The 25,263-nt window shown below is 53.6% G+C and overlaps 1 protein-coding gene across 3 annotated transcripts; it reads right to left on the bottom strand.

The window, feature by feature from the left end:
- Positions 1 to 1,814: 1,814 nt before the first annotated feature.
- Positions 1,815 to 19,685, bottom strand: DRC7 (dynein regulatory complex subunit 7). Of its 3 annotated transcripts, XM_032854369.1 has the most exons (19): positions 19,456 to 19,683; positions 18,070 to 18,273; positions 17,500 to 17,674; positions 16,265 to 16,390; positions 15,258 to 15,452; positions 13,220 to 13,378; positions 12,132 to 12,350; positions 10,730 to 10,858; positions 8,582 to 8,654; positions 7,550 to 7,678; positions 7,227 to 7,355; positions 6,253 to 6,288; positions 5,810 to 6,030; positions 4,921 to 5,136; positions 4,210 to 4,320; positions 4,015 to 4,125; positions 2,938 to 3,132; positions 2,158 to 2,297; positions 1,815 to 2,062 (listed from the first exon to the last, which is right to left on the bottom strand). In XM_032854369.1, exons 2-19 carry the CDS (start codon positions 18,255 to 18,257, stop codon positions 1,969 to 1,971), a joined length of 2,646 nt encoding a protein of 881 aa, XP_032710260.1. In that variant the 5' UTR covers positions 18,258 to 18,273; positions 19,456 to 19,683; the 3' UTR covers positions 1,815 to 1,968. The 3 variants fall into 3 exon arrangements, with proteins under 3 accessions (XP_032710260.1, XP_032710261.1, XP_032710259.1); XM_032854370.1 differs by lacking the exon at positions 6,253 to 6,288 and having other exon boundaries at positions 19,456 to 19,681; XM_032854368.1 differs by lacking the exon at positions 6,253 to 6,288 and having other exon boundaries at positions 4,015 to 4,320; positions 19,456 to 19,685.
- Between the last annotated feature and the right edge of the window lie 5,578 nt (positions 19,686 to 25,263).

Genomic DNA, 25,263 nt, shown 5'->3' on the forward strand with positions numbered 1-25,263 from the left:
GGCCCTTATCCTACCTAACCATTGCATCAGCACACTGAAGAAATCAGGATCCTCTAATATGCAATCCAGATTTCCCCAATCAGACCCAAAAGCTATATAAAGTTTTTTTTCCTAACTAGGAAACAAACAAGATTCACCACAGGTGGTTCTTTTAAACTCATTCTGTTTCAGTCCCCCAATTTTTTTTTTTTTTTTAAATGACATTGATCTTTTGAAGAGATTGATTGGGCCTTTTCCCTTGCAGACGGCCCTATATTATGATTTTTGTCTCACTGTTTCCTGCTAGGGTCGCTTACCCTGTTTCTCTCTCTCTGAATGTTTTGCTAAAGGGAAGTTAAAGCTTAATTAGGTTCACGATCAGCATTTGAAAACCCCTCATATTGAAGTGTAATACACCTACCCCAAGGGCATGTACTTTGTAAAAGCGAGTTTTCACAAAATGAACATACTCGGGTCTGGAAGAACATTCCTAGCATCCCAGAAGCCTCCGCGGTGGTCCCTTACACCCTAAGAGCCACAACTATTCTGATGCCAACGACTAATTTATTAATTTGCCTGGGTATTTTTCTATACAAAAGGAATCATGCAGCATGTTCTTTTTGGTATCTGGATTCTTTTGATACTGTGTATGAGGAATCCAATGTGTTATTCCGTGTGGCTATAGTTCACATTTCGTACCTACTACTGATATTTTAGGCTAGGTCGTTACTTCAGGGAGCTTTCCTGTGCACTGTAGACATCTGTAGAGTGTTAAGCAGCTTTCCTGGCCTCTCTACACGCTAGATGCCAGGGCCACTCTCAGACCAGTTGTGACGACCAAAAATGTCTCGAGACCACATTTATGTCTCCAGTCTACTCTTAATGGGCATCTGGGGCGTTTCCAGCTTGGTACTAATACTACCGCTGCCATGAACATTCTAGTACCTAACTCTTAGAGGATGTATATGCGCATCTTGGTTGAGTTCTTCTTTGTTCTTGTTCATTGGGTGGGGGGGTTGAGTAGATGGATGGGGGAGAGTGGACGGTGGGGTGGATGGAGCAGAACCTAGGAGCAGAACTACTGAGCCAAAGGTTAGTGTTAACTAGATACAGCCAGTTTTCCAAAGCGGTTAGACAGGTTGACCCACTGGGAATACTGCTTGAGAGTTCCAGTTGCTTCTCATCCTTCCAAGTCTTACTCATTTTATACATACTGGTGGGTGTGTGGTGGCATTTCATATCCCTGATGACTAATGAATTTGACACTGTCGTGTTCATTGGACATTTTTTAAGCTAACATTGGGTGCTTTCTACGTGCCACTTCCGCTCCTCTCTGCTTTACAAGTCTTCTTTGAGACAACAATAGTGTCATCCCATTTTACAGATGGCTAAACAGTGGCTGGTAAGAACCGGAGCTGGGATGCTGTTCTTTGCAGTCTGGTGCGGAGCCCCCAAGTTCTGGGGCGGAGCCCCTTGGCCTTGCCACTTGCACTGTGTCAGCTGGGCCACCACAGCTGCAAACAACTAACCGGCTGTTTGCAGGTGGCTTTGGGACCATCTGCAGAGGTGCCGCAAAGACTCAATGTTCCAATGGAGAGAAGAGGGAGCAATTGAGGAAGGGGCCAAGGTGGGTGGGAGGGGGGAGTCTCAGGCTATAGACAGAGAAGGAAAGCAGAGGAAGCCTCCTCCGGAACTTGTGGAACATGAGGTACAAGCGGCCCATGAAAAGTGTGTTTATACTCAACAAATGAATCATTGAGCGCTCCATCAAAAACTAATGATGTACTATATGCTGGCTAACTGAACATAGTAAAAAAAGAAAGAATAGTGTGTTTATTTATAGGAATGTCATGAGAAGCAGGAACAGACAGGGCAGCTGGCAGGTGGTGTGGCAGTGAGGTCTGGTGCCCGAGGGGACAGCCACTTGCTGGCCGTAGGGAGCTCAGGTCAGGCTCTGGGGGCGGTTTCAGCCAAGGTCCCATGAGGGCCTCAGACGAAGACTTTCAGGAAGTCCACCAGGCGTGGGTCCTTGTGAAGCTTTTCCTCTAGGGCCAGGTACTTGAGTGGGGCCAGCTCCTTGTGACTGAGATCAGAGAGAGGAACAGGAGGTGGCCAGGGCTCATGGAGCCCCACCCCAGCCTCCCGGGGGTCCTCTCCAGGCTCCCCACGCCCGCTCACCGGTTGAGCCGCTGCTCCAGGATGCGGATGCGGAACATGGCCTGAGAGCAGTAACTCAGGTACCAGTCCTCGTCCTCGGGCGTCAGGGTCACCTGGTTCTCCTGGTACCACTGCTGTTTCTTCTGCAGCTCCTGGGTCTCCTGCAGGCATGGGGAGGAGAGAGCAGGGGTGGGGTGAAGAGGGCTGGCCCTCACCCAGACTGCCGCTGAAATCCCCACTGGTCCCTGGACAGCCTCACCAGGGCCGGCCCCGCCGCCACCACCCACAGAGGCCAGAGCAGCAGAAGGGGGGGACACAAAATGCCTCGCGTGGGAGCCAGTGGGGACATGTTTAGAGGGATATCGTGTCCAGGAGGAGCAAGGCTCAAGGTAGAGACAGGCTTGTGAACAAGTGTCCAAAGTTTTCCAAGCTTGTCTGCAAATGAAGGGCATTGTCTGCACCCGGTGCCTGGCATAGAGCATGTCGCCAAGACTCAGTGGGATAATGCATGGCAGAGAGAGATGGGACAAGGGCTAGGAGTTGTTGCACCCCCAGCTTCCATCCACCCATCTACTCCATCCACCACCCACCCCTCCCAGCCACCCTTCCACCCAACAAGCAAGAACCAGGAAGGACAACTCCACGTTTTAGAAACTCCAAGCACTGATAACACTCATCCCCTCACGGGTCCCTCCCAAGTGCTGGAGATGGTGAGCAGACAGCCCTGGGTCCATGTTCTGGAGGTGGACCCCGAAGTGCCCTCCCCTGCCCTGGGGGGTGTGGGGGAGGAACTGGCCACACCTTCTCGAACCGGGCCTGGATGAGGTTGGCCTTGTCGATGAGCCGCTGCTTGAAGTCACTGAGGCACTCGTCCTTGACCCGAGCGGCCTGCCAGCGTGTCAGCTTCTCTCCCGGCGGGAGCTGGGCCAGGAACGGGGCCAGGTAGTCCAGCTGGGCCTCCACCTGCCGCAGGTGCTCCTCATGCATCACGCGCTCCTGCAGCCAAGGTGGGTGGGAGTGAGCTGGGCCAGCGCAGGCCGCAGAAACCTCCCCAGCGGTTCCGCAGCAACACGGGACCACCCAAAATGAGGCCTTAAATCCAGATCCCGGTGCCCGGTGCCTCTGGGACTGAGGCATCAGGCTGTCCCCCAGAGCCAACTCTGTCTTACGCAGATTTGCATCTCAGCCTGAGCCTGGTGCATCACTCATGCTCAGCTTGTGCAATAAATGGTGGTTATAGCAATGTTAAATCGAAAGCTGCCAGGAACTCCCTCCCTCTTCCACCCGGGGTCTTCTGGCCTGTGTCGGTGGATGGGGCCAGTGAGGCTGGAGATGTGGGGGCAGCACCCATCCCCGGAATCTAAGAGCCAGTTATCGAATGCCCTGTCCTGCCTCGCCAACCCCAAGCTATTTTTAGAACTCTCCACTTGGTTGCTGTAGGGGATTTAGAAGCTGGCCTTGAAAACCCCAAATGGGCCTTGCAGTCCGAGGGTGTGACCCGGATGTCCTGAGCTGCAACTGCCCGAGAACTCAGGCTGCGGCCAGAGTCCTGACCTTGAGGGGAGCCCCAAGTGGAGGTGGGTGCCGGATTTTCCTTCTATCCCCATGCAGTAGAGGCCTCTACTTGGCCCTAGCCCCTGGAGCTGGTGGGAAGACCTGGTCTGGACCCTGCATACTCTTCAGTTCATTGTAGAAATGTTTGCCCAGCAAGGATGACCACAAGGATGGCCTTGTGGATGGATGGCCACAATGACGTCAGTAATGTCATCCCCTATAAAGGGCTTCCTGGCGGAGTTCCTAATCATCCTTACCACCCTGGAGGCCTGTGGGGGAGGGGTCCGGGAAAAGCCAGGGCCCGGGCAGGGGAGAAACTCTCACCATGGCCTCCCGGTACTCTTTGCTCTTCTCGTTGCGCTTGGTGTCGTAGATGGAGATGGTCAGGGCGTGCGCCTCCTCCTCCTCCTCTCGAAGCTTCAGGATCTCCAGCACCTGAATCGGGAAGTAGGGGAGGGCACAGTTAAGACACTCTCCACCCATGCTCCCTCCTACCTGTCCACGCTCCCGTGGGTCCACCTCCAGCTCCGACTCCCAGGCCTGATGCTTGGACAACTTCTCCTCATTCTTCAGCTTCATCATGGCCTCGTACTGGTAGAGAAGCTTCTTGGTGTGCTCCATGGGCTCCACCTGGGACGACAAGCACAGGGACATGGTGACAAGGACAGGCAGCAATGGCTAAGGCAGTGCGCAGACTCTGGAGCTAGACTGCTTGGGTTCAAATCTTCCTCTGCCATTTTCTAGCTGTGTGACCACAAGCAGCTAGCTTAACCTCTCTGGGCCTCATTTCTTCATCTATAAAAACACAGATAGTAAAAGAAGACGAACTGGGGGCTCAGAGGGACTAAGGAATGTGGCAGGAGAGAGAGGGTTTAAACGAGGAAAGTCAGTCCTGCAGAGGTGGTAGGACTCTTTCCTACTCCAGTGTTGGTCCCAGGATCTGGGATCAGCTCTGTCCAGGACTGGGGAGAAGGGACAAAGGAAAAGTCTTGGCTTGCTGTGTGGTCTTTCTTGGTGGGAAAGGGGAAGATTTTCAGAGGAGCGGCAAAGACGAGGGTCTCTAGATGGGAGCTCTTGATTTTCCCAAGGGGCGGAGATGAACTTCTGGGCTGGGAACCATGAGTCTCCATCCCAGTGTTCCGAAGTCATGGGGCTGGCACTGGGGGCCCCCAGACCTTCTCCCTGCCCACCCCACCCAGCCCTGCCAGCCACAGGCACCCCCAGACCCACCTCAAAGCTGATGCACATGTCGGGCGTCATGATGATCTTGTTGCCCTTGCTGTCCACCTCCGTGCGCCGCAGGAACTCGCGCTTGGAGGCCGTGATGTGGTCGTCTCGGCAGTGGTAACGCAGCTGGATACGCTCCTCTGGGATCAGAAACACGCGCTCCGCCACGTCCTCGTCCGCGGGCTTCGCAGGGTTGCGGGAGAACCGCTCTGTGATTTTCTGGGAGGCCAGAACATCACAGGATGGGAGGTGGGAAAGGGGACATCTGTGCATGCCCTTGAGGGCAGAAGTAAAGGACACTCAGGGACGCTGGAGTCTGGGGTGTTTGGGGGAGTTTGCGTGGAGCAGCCCTTCCTAGCCAGACAACGGCTCCCGTGGCCCTGTGGGTTCTCAGCACCAGGCCACCTCAGCCCTGTGTAGTGCGGCATTTCTTCTCTAGCTCTCTTTGCAAGAGTCTACTTGTTCACCTCCAGAGATGGGGAGTTCACCACCTCTCCAGGTACCCTGCTTTATCATTAAACAACCCTTACTGCTAGGAAGAGCTCCTCTGGTACACAGCCATTAAACATAGTTGCCAAACCATTTGTAATGATGTGGAGAAAAAAGTGCACAATTCAAGGTTAAGTGAGTGCTACAGGGATCTACCCAAACCAAACCTATTAACGCATGTTAATATCGGAGAGACACCCTTCTGAGGGTGCACTTATTATAATAGTAAGGAAAAAATACTTTCTTGGCCCAGTGGTGGAGGGCACAGTCTGACATCAGGCAGCACTGGGATTGTAAAATAGGACAGGGCCCTTGGGAAAGGTGCTGTTTTCCCCCATCCCAGGGTGACCTTAGCCTGCTGGACAGAGTGGGTACCCTGTCCCCAGGCCCAGCGAGAGCTCACCACCATCGGCCGGGGGTTTGACTCCGCACTGTTCAGAGCCAGCTTCTTGACCCTGTCCCCGAAATCCACGTGGCGGTAGGAGAGAAAGTCGGACCGTCCCTGGTAGTACTCCGTCATTGTCTTGGGCGTCTCCTCCCGCTTTATCAGGCCGTCCACGCGGGCCGTTTCATAGAACTCCATGACGCGGTCCATCTCAGGCTGCATGGACTTGTACGAGTGCACTGCGGTGGGAGGTGGGGGTCCCAGAAGTCCACGGGCTGAGACCAGGTGTGCTGGCCCCTGACTGGAGAACCTGACCCCGGGCCCCAGGGAGTCTCTGAGTGCTCATGGGTGAGCGTGAGTTATTAGCCAGTGCTCCACTGCTGGGTTCAGGTTGTTTCTAAACTTGTTATTATAAACAACACCGAGGTGAACATCCGCAGTGTGCATTCTGTAATTCTTGCCTATTATTTGCTCAGGGCAAATTCTCAGCAGTAGCACTGTCATATATTTTTAAATATTTAAATATTTTATATTTAAATATTAAATATATTTAATATTTAAATATAAATATAAATGTAATATATATAAATATAAGTATAAATATATATATTTAAATATTTTTTTAAAACATTTTATTTATTTATTTATTTATTTATTTATTTGAGAGAGGGAGACTACGGGCAGGATGAGGGGCAGAGGGAGAAGCAGACTCTCTGCTGAGCAGGGAGCCCGATGTGGGGCTCGATCCTGGGACTCTGGGATCATGACCTCAGCCACCCAGGTGCCCCAAGCATACATATTTTAAAGCTACTATTATGTTGCCCAACTGCTTTCCCAGAAAGTTGCACCAATTTGCTGTCCTACCAGTAGTGACAGGGAGCAACTCTCTGTCGCTTGGCTCATGCCTCATGGGACCACTTTTGTCATCTTTGCAACACAAGGCTTGTGAGACGGTTCCTTATTTCCTTCATTCATTTATACACGCCTTTCTTCCTTTTATTGCAACCACCAAGTGAGACTGATTGCATTTTCAGATCTATATCGACACTATGTTTTTCTTTTGTGCGTCCTTGGTTAAGCTATTGATTCTCTCTCAAGACGTGTCCTTCCCTCGCTTCCCAGCCTTGAGGGCTCATGGCCACACCCCTGCTCTCTGCACCGTCCTTGTGGGCACGTGTTGGCTTTGCTGCTCAGCATTCTGACCCCTTGGAAATGTGCCCCCCTCCATGGGCCCAGCCTTAACCACAGAATGGGCATGTGGCCCCGGTTTTTGACTTTTCTGGAGGGACATTTGTCACATTTCCCTGGATTTTCTGCACTTCCCCTGACCTCCCACACATCTGATTTGCTCAGGGAAGCAGGGGAGGTGTCTGTTGCCTGTCTCCTCCCCACCACCCTCTGGACTCTGGCTGAGCTGGCAGTGGGATCCACTCACCACGAAGGGCCTGGGAATGGCCTGGCTTGAAGTAGTCGATATTCAGGCCTGTGTTCTTGTTGATGTGTTTCAGCTCTAGCATGTCCTCCCGGTGCTGGTACCACTCCTTTATCTCCAAAGTCTCTGTACCTGTGGGGCCCGATCGGTGCCTGCTGCAGAAGGCCAGCTTCCCCCAGCCTCCGTCCCCCAACCCTCTTCCCAGCACACAGAGGCCAGCGGGGCCCACACTCACACCAAGAGACTGGCAGTGACGTGCCCAAGGTCACACAGCGTGCTGGGGAACCTGGCTCTCCTGCCCCAGCAGCCGGGGCTGCCTGCCTTACACTCCAAGTCCTCGTAGGTGGTGAGGCGGCACACGAGGCCATCACTGTTGAGATACGGGGCCCACTTCTCCAGCTTCGCCCTCTTGTACTGGATCACCTTCTTCCCATTTGGGCAGCGGGTCTCGAACGCTGTGGATGCAGAGTGGGCTGGGGTCCCTCCTCCCCAGATCGGGGGACAGGAGGGCCGATCCCACCCAGCCACTCATTGGGTCACGGCACTAAACTCCTCCAGGCCCCAGGCCCGGTCCGGGGAGGCAGAGGGAAGTAGGCAGAGGGATCTGCCCTGGAACAGTTCTCAGGTTCGAGCCTGGCCAGGGGAGCCAGCCAGACCATGCCGCTCGCTCCCTGCCAGGCCTCTGCCCACATGGCTCGCTCTCTGCTGGAGCCACCATCCCTTCCTGCCCTTACTGGGCTGACTTCCAACCCCTCAAAACTTAGCTCAGACTCCTCCTCCTCCTGGAGGCCCTTCCTGCCCACCTATTCCCAGCATCCCATACCAGAGGCCTGAGCTGGGTGTTCCTCCGCTGGTTCCCGTGGTGCCCTCTCTAGCCCTTCCCACTCCATTGGAAGAGCCTATGCCCTTGCTGTGGGCCTCATCACTCCTAGACAGGAACCTCAACAGCCACTAGATGCTGGCATAGAACTCCAGTGTCCATGCCCAGCTGCATTCTCGGGCCATTCCTCCTTGGTCCGGACACCTCCACTCCCCCTGTGTCTGGGTGCTATGCTGTTTGGCCTTCTCCCGGCCAGGGACCAGGGGGCGGGTGAGGGAGAGGAATGACTGGGCCCTGGTCCTCCGTCGTTTATTACCCACACTCCATCAGCCAGCCCCCTCCTGCATGCCAGAGCAGTGCCAGGCCCTTGTCCACAGAGCTGAGTGCATGAGGCAGGAAGGAGGTGGCCCAGAGTCCCTGCTCAGACCAGGGTACGACAGAAGGCAGGAGGGGTGGAAATGAGGGGCCCAGGCAGCTTCTGCGGACTCCCCTGAACCAGTCCTGGGGAGGCCAGGGAACAGAGATCCACGTAGGCTACCTTCAGGGGAAATCTCAATCTGTTCCACCCAGGAAGGCGGCATGTCGAAACTCTTGTCCTCGTCCTCCTTGCCCTGTGGGGAGAGGCGGGGAGAGGGCAGGCTCTGTCAGGCCTGGTCCTGGGAGCAGAAGCTAGCCTCCATCTTGCCCCCCAGGGCCCAGCCACAGGGGCTGTCAGCTCCCCCAGGGGAGCCAGAGGTTACGGGCATCTCTGACGTGGTAGAGAGGAAGAGGCAGCAGCGCAGGAACCCTCCCTTGACCCACCTGACTAGTACTGTGATCCCACCCGCTGTGTGCCCAGCCTTCAGTCAGTCAGCGTGGGCACCATGTGCAGCCACTGGTCCTTCCTTAAGAGAGAGGCTTCTGGAGTCAGGTGGACCCAAGCTCCACCTGCAGGACGCAGCCCACACACCTGGGCAGGTAAGTCCCTTCACTGCTCTGAGCCTGTTTCCTATTAACAGGACCACAAGGGAGGATTAACAGATAGAATGTATATAAATCACTTGAGACACCGCCTCCCTCCTGTTTGTTTTTGTTTTTGTTTTCCTTTCTGAGCCTTCGTTTCCCCATCTGTAAAATAAGGCCTGCTTTACACAAATGGTCCTCAGGCGAGGTAACTGAAAACCTGGAAGAGTTTTTCTCAATTTCAAGCTGTTCCACAAACGTTGCTTACATCTAGAGACCACCAGGGGGCGGCAGTGCCCCGAGATTTACTGCCAGGGAGGCTCTCTGGTCTCCAGAGGTGAGGATGCTGTACCAAGCTCCTCGTGGCCACGGTCTCATTTTATCCCCGAGCTGTCTGGAGGTTATAGAACAGAGTCCCTGTTCAGAACACAAACCTGGGAGCCATACTGTCAGATCCCAGGTTCAAGCTCAAGCTCTACCACTCACTGGCCATTGACCTTTGGGTATATTACTTCCCCCCTTCTGTGTGTAAGTCTTCCCATCTGTAAAACAGGATGACAATAATCATAAACGATAATACAAACGCCTACCTCACCAGGTGGCTGTAAAGATTTGGACAAGTTAATTCAGGTTAAGCACCTGCTAATTCAGGTTAAGTGCCTCCTGGCCCTGGGGGCCATGGGAGTGTTCCGGACTGTGATGGGCTTAATTGTGTCCGCCTAATCAGGTCCTGACCCCCAGGACCTCAGAAGGTGACTATATTTGGAGATAGGCTCTTTCAAGAGGTAGTTAAAGTAAAATGAGGTCATTGGGGTGGGCCATAATCCCACATGACTGGTGTCCTTGCTTGAAGAGGAGATTAAGACATGCGTACAGAACGACCACGTGAAGACACAGAGAGAATACAGCCATCTACAGGCCAAGGAGAGGGGCTCAGAAGAAGCCAAAATGCTGACACGTTGGTCTTGGACCTCCAGAACTAGGAGAGAATTAATATCTGTTGTTTAAGCCTCTCAGCGTGTGGTACTCTGTTATGGCAGCTCTGGGCCCCTGATATCCCTAGTCCTATTACTGTGGATATAACTGATCCCATCCCCCTGTCCCTTCCACTTTATGTAAAGACAATGAAACTGAAGCTCTCCACGATTGGGAAGTTTGCCCAAGGTGTCACAGCCAAGAGCTAAGGCCTCTGGGCCCCGACCCCCAGGCACATGTCCTCACGGAGACCTGCCTAGAAGGGCTCCCGACTAGGAGATGGGAGAAGGACGCTGACACCATGGGGAAGGCCCCAGGCCAATGAAGGGCTGTGAAGACAGACAAGAAAGGCCTGGAAGCATGTGAGGGGGATCATGGTGGCTATGCAGGAAGTCCTGGAAGTGAGCCCAGGGCTGCGGTCAAGGTCTTATCATGCCTATTGCTGGGACATGCTCTTTACAGAAACAGGGCAACCATCGACCAGGGTGGGCTGCATGGGAGCCAGGAGACCCGGATGCAAGTCCCAGCCCTTCCCTACCCCCCGCCCCCAGGAGTTCCTGGGCAGGTCCATGGACTTGTCTAGGTCTCAGTTTGCCCATCTATAAATTGAGAGCATGGTCCAGGCCCCTCTGCTTTGGGGAATCTACAGTTGGTTCCTCTGGCCCATTCCCCTCCAATACACACACACGTGATAGAGACATTGGTCTGGTTGGCCTGACAGGGCACTAAGCCCCATCCCACCGCAGGCCCCCACGCCGCAAAGACCCACCAGGTTCTCCATATCTTCATCCTCATTCATCCCGTCGTCCTCTTCCTCAGCCACAGCCAGTTGAGGCTTGTCAGTCCCCAAGAGCAGGTACTCCCACCTCACAGGGTCTCCCAGGTCAAAGACCAAGTCCTGATGGGGGAAGGATCAGCTGAGCACGCCCCAGGGCCAGCATGCCCCCTCCTGTTCACAAGGCGGAGTGGGGGGGCGGGCAGCTGCACCCAGAGTAGAAGAGGGACCCGGGCGTGGGTCTCAGAGGGGCAGAATGTCGGCTCCTGGCAGCCTCTTCGAGTCCACGCCCAACCTCCTCATTTCAACAGGGAAACTGAGGCCCGCCCCCTCTGCCAGACTCCCATGAAGAAATCCTGCTGTTGGTCTCCATGAGACTTGGCAGCTCTCTGGCCTGGGACGGGCCCGGAGGTGGAGGTTATCCCACACTGTCAGGGGAGCGTCCCAAGCAGAGTTTAGAGCAGACGCAAGCCAGCAGCATTTTATGGGACAGGGAAATGGTAGATTTGAAAAAGGGCCGCCTCACGATTTTTCCCTATGCCGGGGAGAGGGGGACTAGGCAGGCACACAAGGAATTGCACAGAGGAGACAGGTGGGAATTTCTTTTCCGTGGGGTGGGGCCCCCACCTGCTTTTCATCCAGCCTATCTGAACTCAGGTGTGCGGCTCAATGAATTTCCATTAATTGGACACACCTGGTTTCCTGCACCCAGATCAAGAAATAACATATTGCCCACACTGCAGAAAGCCCTCCTGTGTCCAGTTAGGACCCTTCCCCAAACATGTGCATGTATTTCTAAATTATGTTATGTGGCACTGGGTTTTATTTATGTGTCTACACAGACACACACACAGACACCTCTGTGTATATGCACATAGAAATATGGGAACTCACTGTACACTTAGGATGAGCGTACTGTTCTGCAAGTATGTTGCACTTCAATACATCATTTAAAAGAAAAAATCATTCAGGGGCGCCTGGGTGGCTCAGTGGTTTAAAGCCTCTGCCTCCAGCTCAGGTCATGATCCCAGGGTCCTGGGGTCGAGCCCCGCATCGGGCTCTCTGCTTAGCAGGGAGCCTGCTTCCTCCTCTCTCTCTCTCTGCCTACTTGTGATCTCTGTCTGTCAAATAAATAAATAAAATCTTTAAAAAAATCTTTCATACAAAAACAATCCACATTTTGTAAGGATACACATTCCAAAGAGATATTAATCATATTAGATATTAGATACTAGATAATAATATTAGAATAGTTATGTCTGGACAGAGGAGTGGGCTATGGGGACTCAGCCCTGGGGAAAGTCTGGAGCTCTGTGGCAGCCAGCTTGCCTCACAGGGAACCCCCACCCCCACCCCGGGAATGCCTGTCACACTGGCCCCGCACTGGGCCCAGTACCTTGCAGCCGTTCCAGCAGTCCTGCATGTTGACCCAGTAGTTCTTATGGTTCCAGAGGCTCTCGATGCCCAGGAAGTGGTCGTCCTGGGTGCTGTAGCTGCGTGCCGTGAGTGGGTCAATGAAAAAGCTCTCAGGCACCTCGCGCTTCCCCGACAGCACCAGGACCCAAGCGTGCACCCGGAGGCCATGCAGGGGGTCGATCTTTGCTTTCTCCAGCTCCTGCACAGGAAAGGTGGGTAAGTAGGTAAGCATGGACCGATGGGTGGGAAGGGGGGTGTCGGGGCCCAAACATCTCCCCAGGGCTGGACAACCAGCAGGAGAGCTGAGTTTCGGTCCAGAGTGCAGTTTGCCTCACTGCATGACCTTGAGGACATCACCTCACTTCTGAGCCTGTTTTCTTATCAATACAGTGGGAGAGTCTGAGTTTATCTGTAGCTTACAAACTGGGTCCTTTGGCGGCCTAGAGCATCTGGGATTTACTGGCTTTCTGCATTGCCATTCTGGGTGGGATTTTATCCAAAGGAGGGTAGGGGGCACTGTGGGGCTTCCTCCTCTGCTTCCCTCTGGAAGGAGGGTGACTGTCATGTTCATTATTGCATCCACAGAGCCTGGACGAGAGGAGATGCTCAGCAAATACTACATGGAAGGAAAGGAAAGGGAGGAAGGAAGGAAAAGAGGGAGCAGGGGGAGAGACGAGGGTATGGGTGGATGAAAGGAGAGCTGGAGGGTGGATGGGACGATGGAGACCTGGGAGGACAGAGAGCAGGGAGGACAGATGGGGAGTGTATGCAGGTAGGTCTTTAGGGAAAGAGTCTGGAACTAGGAGAACATCACAGCCCAGCATGGAATGAATGCGTGGCCTCAGGCAGTAGAGCTCTCTGATATGAGGAATCTATTGCAGAAGCTGGCTGACCACCAGGGAAAGATTCCCACATTGCTGGGCAGAGGTGGGGGATGGCGGGGCACAGAGGGGGGGATGTGGATCTGGGGTCCACGGACACATCCCCTTCCTGCCCTGTGTCAGTTCTCAGCTGCTAGTGGCCCCCCTCCTGGAGAGCTGAGCACAGGGACCGGAGGAAGGGACCCACCAGGAGGCGCTGTTCCTCCTCCTTCCACCGCTTTTCCTTCTCCCCTTTGATCTCCTGCTGCTTCTTCATCTTTTGCTCCTGCTCGAACCTGCTGCTCAGGTCTCTGGGCGGTTTAATGGCGTACTTCTTAGGTGGTACCTTCTCTTCTTCCTGCACCACCTGTCACCCAACAAGAGAAGAAGGATCAGCCGCCCTGCATCGCCCAGCCCTCGGACCAGGAGGCCACAGCTGCTCCGGAACCCTCAACCCCCAGGCTTTTTGGTGCTAAATGCAGGCGCCTCAGCTCCCACTTCCCTGACTTCAGGCCCTTGTGGATATGGGAAGGAAACAGTAAGAACCTTCTCCCCTGAGAGAAGCAAAAACAAGGAAATGCCCACGTGAGGTGCCAGGCACCACAGGGATCGGGGGATGTGATTTTCTCCCCTTCGTTGCCCACGGCCCTTTCTGCCTACGATCCAGATCTGACCTAGAAAGTGGGCGAATTGTGGGGAGTTGGAGTTCCCAGATTCTGTTCTTGGAGGGTTTCAGGTGCTGACTTAGAGTTTGCTGGGTTAGGAAGGAGACGAAAGCCTGTGTGCGTGCGTGTGTGTGTGCGTGCATGTGCCTAAGGGTGTGTGCTAGCTGGCAAGAAAAGTGTCCTGGGCACAACACCACAGAGGCTGCAGATGTCCCCGGGGCCTGGGACAGCGAGGAGGGGAAATGGTGGTCTCTGCAGCCTGGAGTCCGCCAGGTGGGGCCTGGGCCCCCAGGTCTCCTGCCCTGAGATGCAGACACTGCTGGGGCTTGACTCTGATCACGGAGCCCTGCAATCAGTCCAGTCCACAAACAACATTTTCAGTCTGTACTGAGGCTAGTTCTCAAATGCAAAAAGATGCTTTTTGATTCCTAAAATTAAATGCATTTAAGAGTGTTTCTTGGGGTGCCTGGGTGGCTCAGATGGTTAAGTGTTTGCCTTCGGCTCAGGTCATGTTCTCCAGGTCCTGGGACTGAACTCCAGCTCAGCGGGGCGTCTGCTTCTCCCTCTCCCTCTGCCTCTCCCCCTCCTTATGCATATTCTCTCTCTCTTTCTCTCAAATGAATAAATACAATCTTTTTTTTTTTTTTTTAAAGAGTGTTTCTTGTGTCCACAGCAGCCTCTAGCCATGGGGGGCTGTCAGTCAGCAGAGAGAAAAACATGACCACAACCTGCTGGAGGGTTAGCGATAATTTTTTGCTGTTAAAAATTTTTGAGGGGGTTCCTGGGTGGGTTAAGCAACCAACTCTTGTTTTTGGCTCAGGCCATGATCTCAGGGTCGTCAGATCGAGCCCCGAATCAGGCTCCGTGCTCAGTGGGGAAGCTGCTTGGCATTTTCTCTTTCCCTCTGCCTTTCCCCCTGCTTTCTCTCAATAACTAACTAAATAAAATCTTTTTATTTTTTTTATTTTTTAAAGATTTTATTTATTTATTTGACAGACAGAGATCACAAGCAGGCAGAGAGGCAGGCAGAGAGAGAGGAAGGGAAGCAAGCTCCCTGCTGAGCAGAGAGCTTGATGCGGGGCTCGATCCTAGGACCCTGGGATCATGACCTGAGCCGAAGGCAGAGGCCTTAACCCACTGAGCCACCCAGGCACCACTAATAAAATCTTTTTTAAAAGGGGGAGTCTTTTGAATTGGGGGATGGAGGGAAAAAAGAGCAAACAAAATGTCTATCCATTTGTCTGTTTTTTCCTTACATGAAAGTGGCTGTGTGGATTTTTATCACGTGTGTCAGGTAAATCTGGGGGAGAGTGACCTAAGACAGAAGCCATGCAGCAGTCACAGAAGTCACCCCGCAGGGAACGGTAGCTGGAAGTAAGTTAGGACAAGGGAAGGGGGGACAGCGGTTTGGAAAACTGGGCTGTGTGTGCCTAAGGGACAGACCCACCAGGGCTGGAATGGACCGCGAGCAGCCGGCAGAGGCTCGGTGAGCGGCTGGGCAGGGCTGGGAGATGCAGGGACGCACCGCGTTAGGGAGGGTGCGTCTTGCAGGTTGGCCAGGGCAGCAGGAGCCCCGCATACCTCCTTGTGCTTCATGGTGAGTGGGCACACATCCCGTGTCAGGTCCATTTGGCATAGGTCCTGCGAGCCGTAGCCGTTGACGCAGTAGGCGTCATAGCCGGCGCCGATGAGCATGGAGCAGAGCAGTGTGCTGAAGTCGAAGCAGTTCCCCTTCTGGTGCTTGAGCACCGTGGTGGAGGAGTACAGGTGCGAGGGCTGGCCGCAGACAGCTGGTCAGCACAGCTGGCCCCGAGGCCCCCATCCACCCTCCCCGCCCATCCTCCCCACCCGTCCTCCCCATCCATCCTCCCTATTGGCCAGCAGCTAGGCACTAGGCCAGAGCACAGGTTGGATCCCCACTCCTCCCCAGGCTCCCCTGTCTTGTCAAGTTGGGGAACCTGCTAAAAATGGGATGGGAGCCACAGCCCGTGTGTAGAAAGCACAACCCACAATTGCCTGTAATTTTAAGTGCCCGAGGACTTCCTGATGGGAAAGACCCTGTGGATGATGGAAGCTTCTGGTCTAATACTCTCTGATTGATCTTTTAATGGTTTTTATTCTGAAGTTCTCCTCACCTTCTCTTTTGATCCTTTCCTTCTCTTCCCTTTCTCAGTTCTCCACTGTGTACCTACCCCTTTCTCCCTCGCTCCCTCCATTCTCAGTTAGGGAACAGACTAAGCTGGACAGAAACTCAAAGATGGGGATGCAGGTCACGGGCAACAGGGTCCTCCCCCTCTCTCCTTTCCCCATCTCCTGAAGTCTTAAAAGGAAGACTCTGAAGGCAGAAGGAGGCAAAGGAGGCAAAGTGGTAGGAGCAGGAGACCAGGCTTGCTGTGTGACCTCAGGCAAGTGGCCATCCCTCTCTGGGCCCATTTCCCCACCCGCACCCCCTGGTGTGGGGGTGAGCTCTGAGGGACTCAGACCAGACAGACCATGGGCTGTGGCCTGAGCCTCCCTCTCCCTACCTCCCTGGTTTCTCATCTAAGCCTCAAGGGCCTAAGGATGCCGCTTGGGGCGGCGGCACTCACCGGCTGGAGGGGGTCAGGCAGAGACACCATGGAGAGGAAGTCTGAGACGAACTGGGCACAGCTGTCCCAGTTGTAGAGCTCGGGGTAGGGCATCAGCGTGGGCCGGATGGTTGTGCTCACGAACTTCTGCAAGGGGAGAGACCACAGGCCCCAGAGAGGGCACCCTACCTGGGGGAGGCCGGTGCACCCTGGAAGCCAGAGCCCTAGGGTGGGGGGGGTAGGGAAGGCTCTCCAGGCCTCTCTGGGCCTCCGGCTCCCCACAGTGCCTCAGGAGCTGGAGAAAGGGGTCCCTCAACGCCTCTCCAGGCTGAACTGAATGTAGAATAAGCTTGTACCCCACTGAGTGCCACCAGCCCGGTCACCACCTCCTGCTCCCGCAATGGCCGTGTATGTAAGGCCCGCTGGCACGTGGGGAAACTGAGGCTCTGGGAAGTGAGCTGATTCGCTCAGGGTCACCAGCAGCAGCAGCAGCGCTGGTCTGTCTGGCTCTCAACCACCCCCCCCACCCCCGCCAGTGTGAAGGGACTAGTGCTGGCAGAGCTCTCAAGGGGCCGCTGTCCCCCTGGGACTTACAGTCGGGGGTCCCAAACAGCACCTCTAGGGTCTCCCTGTAGATGTGAGGAAGGCCTGCCAGCACAGGGTCCCCCCAGCCCCACCCCTGCAGCCCTGCTGACTGCAGCTGGGCAAGTAAGTGCTGCGGGATTATCAGCTCAAAGGAAGGCGGGAGCAGGGACCTGCAGGGGAGTCACTGAGTCTCACATGCTGGCAGCTCCTACAAATGCTAAAAATCACCACATGGACCAAGTCAAACAGCCTGAGTCCCTGTCAGCCCATGGGCTGCTGTTTGCAAGCTTGGCCTTCCTCTTCTGCCGTTCCATACACTGATGGAGAAACTGAGGCCCAGAGAGACTCAGGGCTGGCAGGAAGGAGGCCAGTGCTCAGGTCCCGGTCCATTTCATCTCATTTCTCTGTCCTTCCAGGACAGAGCTGGTGTCTGGGGTCGGAGACAGCAGTGGTCCAACTGGCCTCTTAGTTGGGCCTGGGGTCTCCACAACCTCCACACCACAACCTCCCCCATCATCTCCCCCAGGGTAATTCACATCGAGCCTACTGGGGCCCACTGGCATTTGAGTTTCTGCTGTCCCCAGATACAAGCTCTGATCCACGAGCTTTGGCCCACCCCCTCCACCCTCTGCTTTCCAGTCTCTGTCCTGCCCTCCACAACCCGGCCTTACGGGCACTTGGCACTCGTTCAGCGGGTGCAGGAAAAGGGGCACGCGATCCGGGCACAGGTGGCTGTACTGGCGGGCGAAGTTGTCCGCCACCTGCAGCAAGTGTTCCTCCTTGAGCGTGTTGCTTTGGTAGGAGAGCGGGAGCTTGGAGATGTCGATAGTGTCCTTGGTAACGATCCTGTGCCCATGAGAGGGGAGGCCTGAGCCCATGTGAGGTTGGGCCTGGCCCACAGGGAGCCATCCGTAGCTGACTCTATCCCTTTCTCCTGGAATCCTCACAATTGCCCAGAAAAGGGGTATCATTATTACCAAGTGCACTTTTAAACAGAGAAGGGAACAGAGGCCCAGAGAGGCTGAGTGACTTGCCCAGGGTCAAACAGTTCATGAGCGGCAGAGAGGGGACTCGGCCCAGGCAGACGGAAAGCAGAGCGCTCACACGTATCTGCTTCCCTCTAGGTCTGGTCCTGCCTCCCAACCCTGGGGCCGCTACCCTGTCTAGGCTCTTCTTTTGCCCGGCCCCTGTCTGACCCTCGCCAGGGCTGCCTGACCCAGAGCCCCCACCCTGACACGCACAAGGGCTGCTCCGGGATGGCGATCTCAATCTCTGACAGCTTCTTCTCCAGGTCTCTGAGCATCTCCTGCGTCATGGGCGGTTCCTCCCTCCGCGTCTCCAAGGGCCTCGTTATCTTCTCGCCCCTCTCAGCCGCCTCTTCCCGCTCAGCCTCCTCCTCCTCCTCCACTTTCTCCTTCAGGACCTCCATCCCAGCACGTCCCTGGCTGTCTCGAGACAGAGTCCCCGTGGGAGGGATAAATGCACTCAGAATGGCCCACTTCTGCCCTCAAGACCACCTGTGTCTCTGGGAGGTGGTTTGGAGGGGGGAAGCGAGCCCCTCTTCAACTTCCCTTCCATCAAGGAGAAAGCCTAGCTCGGGGCCAGCACGTCTGGAACACGTTTCTAACATTTGCAGATCTCCCTCTGAGACAAAGACAGAGCAGGCTGCAGGTTGAAAGCTATGGTCCGGGCTAGAGCAGGTGCCCAAACTTACCAACATTGCTTTATTTATTTTAATTATTCACCACTATCTTCTCTTTGTGGCAAGTGATGCTAGAGAGGTAGGGATTAGAGGAAAAAGGAAAGAAAGAAAGGTAACATGACCAAACTTGGAGCCGAGGCCCCAAGAAGGCAAGGGCAGGCTGCCACTGGGCACCTGGACAAGGGGCAGGTGTGTGGGGGGTGACATAGCCTGTGCTCTCCGTGTCAAGCCCTGTGTTGACCCTCAGGACGGAGGTTGCAGAGAAAGGCTTGGGTGGGGAGAAACCCCCACACATTTGGTGACCAGAAGTGTCGGGGCTGAAGTGTCCCGGGTGAGAAGCAAAGGAGATAGGACACTGAACTGAGTTTTTCCGTTACAGACTCAAAGAGGCAGTCCCTGATTTAGTACCCACTTTGCAGATGAGAAAATGGAGACCTAGAGAGGTTAAGGGAAGTCCCTAAAGTCTCAGAGCTGGTAAGTAGCAGATCTAGGGTTTGAGCCCATAGATTTCTGGCTCTGGAAACGCTTCAGGGCCTACTGACATAGGGAAGCCCTACAAGGGATGGGGCAGGGGCAGAGGTAAGTGAAGAAGGAAGTGGGGAGAAGGCCGAAGTGTATGCGGGCAGCAGGGGGTCGCAGCTGTGACCGGCACTGGGACGGGACCTGAGCCCGAGGTCCCAGAATACCTTTATCAGAGGTGGACCGGGCTAGAACCTGCTACACGTATTCCCCACACCAGGCTGCCCTGTCCACTACAGCCCAGTTTGGGGAGGGCAGGCCCTGCCCAGAGGCCCTCCTCACCCCGCAGACCCTTTTCTGCACCCCTCCTTGGCAGCAGTGCCCCAACACCCCTTCCCCAGAAAGATGAGGGCAGAAAGCCCCCAAGCAGAAAAAGCCCCCTTCCCATCTCCACTCTACTTCTTACCCTGCCACCAGCTACCTCAGGTCCTCTGCTCCCTCCTCAACCCTCTGAGGACAGCCCAGGCTGTCTGTTTGCCCATCTCCATGGTAACAGCTTTCCAAGCCCAGGGCGGTTCTGGGAGAGGAGGCTTCTGGGAAATGTAGTCTTCCGTCACTGTCCAGGTCTTGGCCCAGAAGACCATCTGTGGTAGGTCACTCAGCAAAAGTGACAGGCTGGAGTCAGTTTGTGCCTGCTCGCAAGAGTTGACTTAAAATTTCAGAAATGTTTGCAAGCCAGTTGACAAACTGCCATGATCACACATTAAGTTATGAAAACATAAATAGATGATGTTAAAAACAAAAGTATTTATAACTCATCACTTTTTCATTATTTGACTGCATTTTGCTAGCATTTATGTTCTTGAAGTTACTTATGACTACTGTATCTGTATAATGGAAATGTTATATAAGGGCGAGCTACTCTGAATTTCTTCCCAGCTTCTCTTCAGTGATGTCATCTCGACAGCTTAATGGCAAATGTTGGGGTGCCTGGGTGGCTCAGTTGGTTGGGAGTCCGACCCTTGATCTCAGCTTAGGTCTTGATCTTAGGGTTGTGAGTTCAAGCCCCGCATGGGGCTCCATGCTAGGCATAGAGCCTACTTAAAATAAATAAAATAAATAAACAAACAAACAAACAAGCAAAAAATAAAATAAAATAAAATAATACAATAGGCAAATGTTATAGACCAGGGCTTTTTCCTCCTGTGAGCCCCTGTTAACCACCTACCAGGACACCACTGCCTCTGTCTCATGCATGGTCTGTGTGCTTTCAAGACAGATGGAAACCAGTGTGGGTCCTGGTGTATCTGCTTATTATGGTGAACAGTACCAGGCTGCCTAACTGGGTCTTGGGTTCTGGTCCAGGCTGGGCCTCTGATTTCATCTATAATTCACGAGACAGGGAAAACTTACCCAAAATGTTAGTGCCCATGAAAATTAAATTTAGGGATGCCTGGGTGGCTCAGTGGGTTAAAGCCTCTGCCTTCGGCTCAGGTCATGATCTCAGCGTCCTGGGATCGAGCCCCGCATCAGGCTCTCTGCTCAACAGGGACCCTGCTTCCCTCCTCTCTCTGCCTGTCTCTCTGCCTATTTGTGATCTCTCTCTCTGTCAAATAAATAAATAAAATCTTTTTAAAAAAAAGAAAATTAATTTTAATCTTTCAAATTCAGAAGAAAAAATGAACAGACTAATGACAAGTACATAATTATGAGTCCACCCTGGATTACATTTGTCTTTGTCCCAATGCAGTAAAAAAAAAATATTTTTACTTCTTCGTTATTAGAGGAAGGGACCCATGAATGTCACAGAGCAGCCTTGCGGGGTGTGGTGGGGCAGGGGCTGTCTGGAGAAACCCCATCCTGACAAAGTTGGTCAGTTGCAGCCACTTGGGGAGACAGCAATCACTTCAGTTCTCAACAATAAATAATGATTTTAAATTCTGGCCGGAATAGTACTCAGTCATGAAAAATACAGTGTGAAGGATAAATGAAGCTGAGAGCAAGATCATGGGGCAGCATGTCCTATGATTACTTCTGGGGAATTCCCTTGGGGCGAGGGCGAATGAGAAGGAGGGAAAGGTAAGCAGGTGGTGTGTCTGGCTGATCTCATTTCTTTTGTGTTTTTATTTATTCCCTTCTATCCCTATACCTAATCCCATTCTCTGACCTTCCTAGGCACCTATTCTGATCCATTTTTTCAACCAAATGGGCACTGTTTTGCATGCTGCTGTTTTTAACTATGTACATGATACTGTGTTAATACTTCCTCCGTTTCTTCTATTTTCACTAAGAACTGTGTTTTTAGTTCCATCCATGTTGCTGTGTGTCCACGGTAGGGATCCACTCTGTTCTCCCAGCGACGGACCCCATCCTCAACTCCCTTTGCCACCAACCCCTACAGATAATGCCACACACGGCATCGGCCGTGCCCCTTCTAGACCTGTAAGAGAATTCCTCTCAGGTAAAGGACCAGGAGCAGGACTGCTGAATGAGAGGCAGCTCCCTGTTTTTCTCCAGGCTGTGAAAGCTACACTCTACCCAAGGTCCACGAGGCCTGAGAGATCCTAGTACCCTCACCCCCCCACCCAGTAGTTGACATTATTCAGCTTCCTGTCCTGCCCTTGGCCAGTTTCATACAATGAGGATACAGTGATGTCCCCCCTGTCATCTTCAAGTGCAACTCCGTGATCACTGATGATTTCCGATGTGTCTTCGTGGGCTAACTTATTATGTTTAGATAGTTCCTTCTCTGAAATTGCCATTTAAAATCTCAGCCCATTTTTCTCTATTAGGGAAGTACCCTTGTTTTGATTTGCAGGCCTTCCAGATGTTAATTCTTGGTTTCAGATGTTGCAAATACCTTCCCCCACTCTGTCCCACGCCTGCTAACGTGGCCTATGGTGTCTTCCACTGAACAGAAAAACGCTTCATTTTGATGTAATGAAACATATCCGCTCTTGGTCTGATGTTTTGTGCTTATGATTTTTTGTTTGAGAAGTCCTTCCTTGTCCTTAGGTCACAAAAATATTTTATTACATTAACTTTATCGTTTTGCCATTCCATCAAGAAACTTTACTCTGCCTGGAGCCCATCTGTGGATAAGAAGTTAGGGAGGGATCCTATTTTATTTTTCCTCATATAATGAGCCACTTTTCCAACATCATCATGAGACTATCTGTCCCTTATTGGCGATGCCACTATTGTCGTGCCATAAGACCCCCAGGTGTGTATAAATCTGCCGCTGAGCCCTTTTTTCTGCTCCACTGGCCTTCATGCCTATCCCCTCTCAGATCCCATGTTGGATTCACCAGTATGGCCTTGTAATATCTTTACATCTGCAGGTCAAGTCTTCTTTTTACGCTCTCTTTCATTAAGGTTAACTTAGGTATTTGAGGGCCATATGCCTCTGTATGAATGTTACAGTACATTTTGGAGGAATCTAAGAAAATACCATTTAAAATCTTTATTGGAACCATGTTGTATTCTTAGGTTAATTTGTGAAGAGTTGCTGTCTTTTGATATTAAGTTATCCATCTGGGAGCACAGGGCCAGGACGTCTTCTTATTTCCTGCACGTTTGTTGTAACATAGTGAAAATTACAAGGAATGAAGAAGTTGGTACAGAGCAGAAAGAACCAGGCAGGGAGGCATGGCGGGAGGCCCTCCTTGCAGATGACCACGGTGGCCCGGAGCAAAGCTGTGGATCAGTCACTTTCACGCTGGGCTGGGGGTCCAGACACCGGGCAGCCCTCCCAGCCAGAATGTCCCTGAAGCCTTCATGCATTCTGTGGGGCCCTTACTGCTCTGCCTGCTTTATGGGCTCAGTAGGGGAGGAACTGGCCCAATGAGAGTTGCAGAGGGAGAATGTGGTCCAGACGGGCTGACCTTGGAGTTTGTGCCTTGTGCCTTTAAGCCTAGTGCCGCCCATCTCCCTGATTGCTGCTGTGGTTCTGTGGTGATGGTGGAGCCCCATTCATCTGCACTGGGACTTGGGGTGCGTTTTTACCACCTGCCCTTAGCACGTGTTCAGCTTGGCACTTGGAGCCGCTTTTAGGGTGACCCCAGGTAATGAGGGACCCCAGCCCCTCTGCCCCTACCTGGCCCTGGGCTAGACAGTCAGTGGAAAGGGACACATCCCCACCATTAAGCACATCTCCCCATCTTCCCTCTCCATTGGCACCAGGAAATCCAGCCCATTCAGTGGCTGTGGTTTTGTTGCTCCCACATCCAACTGGGAAAGCCAGAGCCTCAGGAGACTCAGGGATCACGGTGGAGGCAATTAGTTCTGGAACCCAGGAAATGCTCTGGGAGGAAGAACGGGCAGCTCAGAAAAGCCCAGCTCTGCATCAGCCCTGTGTGCTGAGTAGCCTTGGGCAGGTTGCTGGACCTCTCTGAGCCTCGATTTCCTCCTCCCACACAGGGGGCCGGTCCACTTGATGTCCACTTGGCAGGGGCTGTAGAAGGAATCTGGAAGGTAGATTTAACCCTTCATACCCCTCCCATGTCACACACAGGTCTCAAAGGCTCACGCTTCACACAAGGGTGCCACCTGCTCTTTCTTTAAGCCGCAGGAGTCTCCAATACCAGGGTCTTTACTTTTGCCACCTCACTTAATGCTCTTAGGTCGAGGCAAGAACTTGATGACCTCTATTTTTATGGACAGAGACACTGTGGCTCAGAGAGGTGAGGTGACATGCCCTGCATCACACAGGGCCTAAGTAGCAGCGCCGGGCTTTGAACCCAGGCCCGTCAGACACGGAAGCAGCTGTAGAGCATGCAGAGTTGTGTTCAGAAACTCTGAGATTTTGGGGTCAGGGAGCCCAGCCCTCCAGTGTGAGAAACAGACGTCTGTAAACATAACTCCCCAAACCCACCAAGCTTATCACAAAACCTGATATAATGTGGCTCTAACTGTTGCAATTGTCCACACCCTAGAATTTCTCTTCCAGGAACACAGCGGCTTGCATAAAGCAAGGGCCTCTGCCTTCCTGTCTTTCATCCGTTTGCTGGGTGGGAGGAGGGAGAAGAGAGGACATCCACTGGACATGGGCATCAGGGAGCAGGAGGCGGGATGGCAGCCCAGGGACTGTGGGGGACAATCTCCTAATAGTGGCTTCTCACCTCTAGCAGGTGCCTGACCTTGGCAAAGCACACTGGCAAGGGCGGGGGTAAGCAGGGAAGGCAAGATGGCCCCAGGGGTTAGGAACTTAAGGTTGGAGCTGGGGCAATGATTGCCTGGGGTGGAGCTGCCAGGATGCTGCTGTCTTTCTGTCCCCTCCACTCTTTTTTTCTTTCTTTGTGTTGGTTTATCTGTTGATTCTCTCTCTCTCTCATCTCTGCCTCTTTTGTTTCCTACTGAGGAAACCAGTAGCAATGTTGTGAAACAGAGGCCAGCCACTGGAGGTGACACAGACCCTCCCCAGCTCAGAACCCTGCCCAGCTGATGCCAAACTCACACATCCAGCTCTTCAGTCAACAGATATTTATTTGCGGCCTGAACCGTGCCAGGCTCGGGCTGGGCTGAGCTGGGGAGTGAGGCCAACGTGCCTGCTGCGTGGGATTCTGGGGGAAAAGCCCGCTCTCTCTCCGCTTAGCTCCACCCGCGGCTCCCCTGCCCTGGCCCTCAGCCCTCCCATGTGCAGAGCCCTGGACCATTCGCCCTCCAGCCCACCTGGACGGGCGGATTGGAGGTCGGACCACACAAACAGCCATCAGAACCCGGGGGCAGCCGCTAGTGGTATGACATCTACTACCGAAGAAATGGCATTCTCTGAAATTCCGTGTCCCGGGAGAGCTGGAGGGTTGGCAGCCCCCTGAATGGCGGGAGCTCATCCTTGAAAATAGACCCAAAGCTCTAGTCCACAACTGCCCCAGTGCCTGAGGGGGTGGGGACAGGCAGCCATAGGGTGTGGGTGTGGGAGGGCAATGGAAGGGGCAGAAAGGGGAGAGGCTGGGATCCTTCAAGGGGAGACCAGAAGGTGGCCAAAGGCAGAGATGAGCTGCTTGGCTATGAAGGCAGGAGGTGGGGGTGGGGAGAGGGGGCGGTACTGGTAGGGGTCTTCAGGTGGGGGTAGGGATGAGGGGGCACCTCTCTGTGCTGGCAGGGGTCTTCGGGGAATCAGAAACTTAGATTCCTACTGTCCTCGATTCGTGGACTTTAGGACCCATCAAAGTATCTGGACAGAACCTTTGAGGCCAGGTGGTCCCCTCTGGTCCCCATCTCCTCCCTCCCCAGCCACATTGTAAAAACACAGAAACTGAAGCCCAGGCCACAT

Source organism: Lontra canadensis, unplaced genomic scaffold (genome assembly GCF_010015895.1).
Source record: "Lontra canadensis isolate GAN:19392208 unplaced genomic scaffold, GSC_riverotter_1.0 scaffold8, whole genome shotgun sequence".
Taxonomy (NCBI): Eukaryota; Metazoa; Chordata; class Mammalia; order Carnivora; family Mustelidae; genus Lontra; species Lontra canadensis.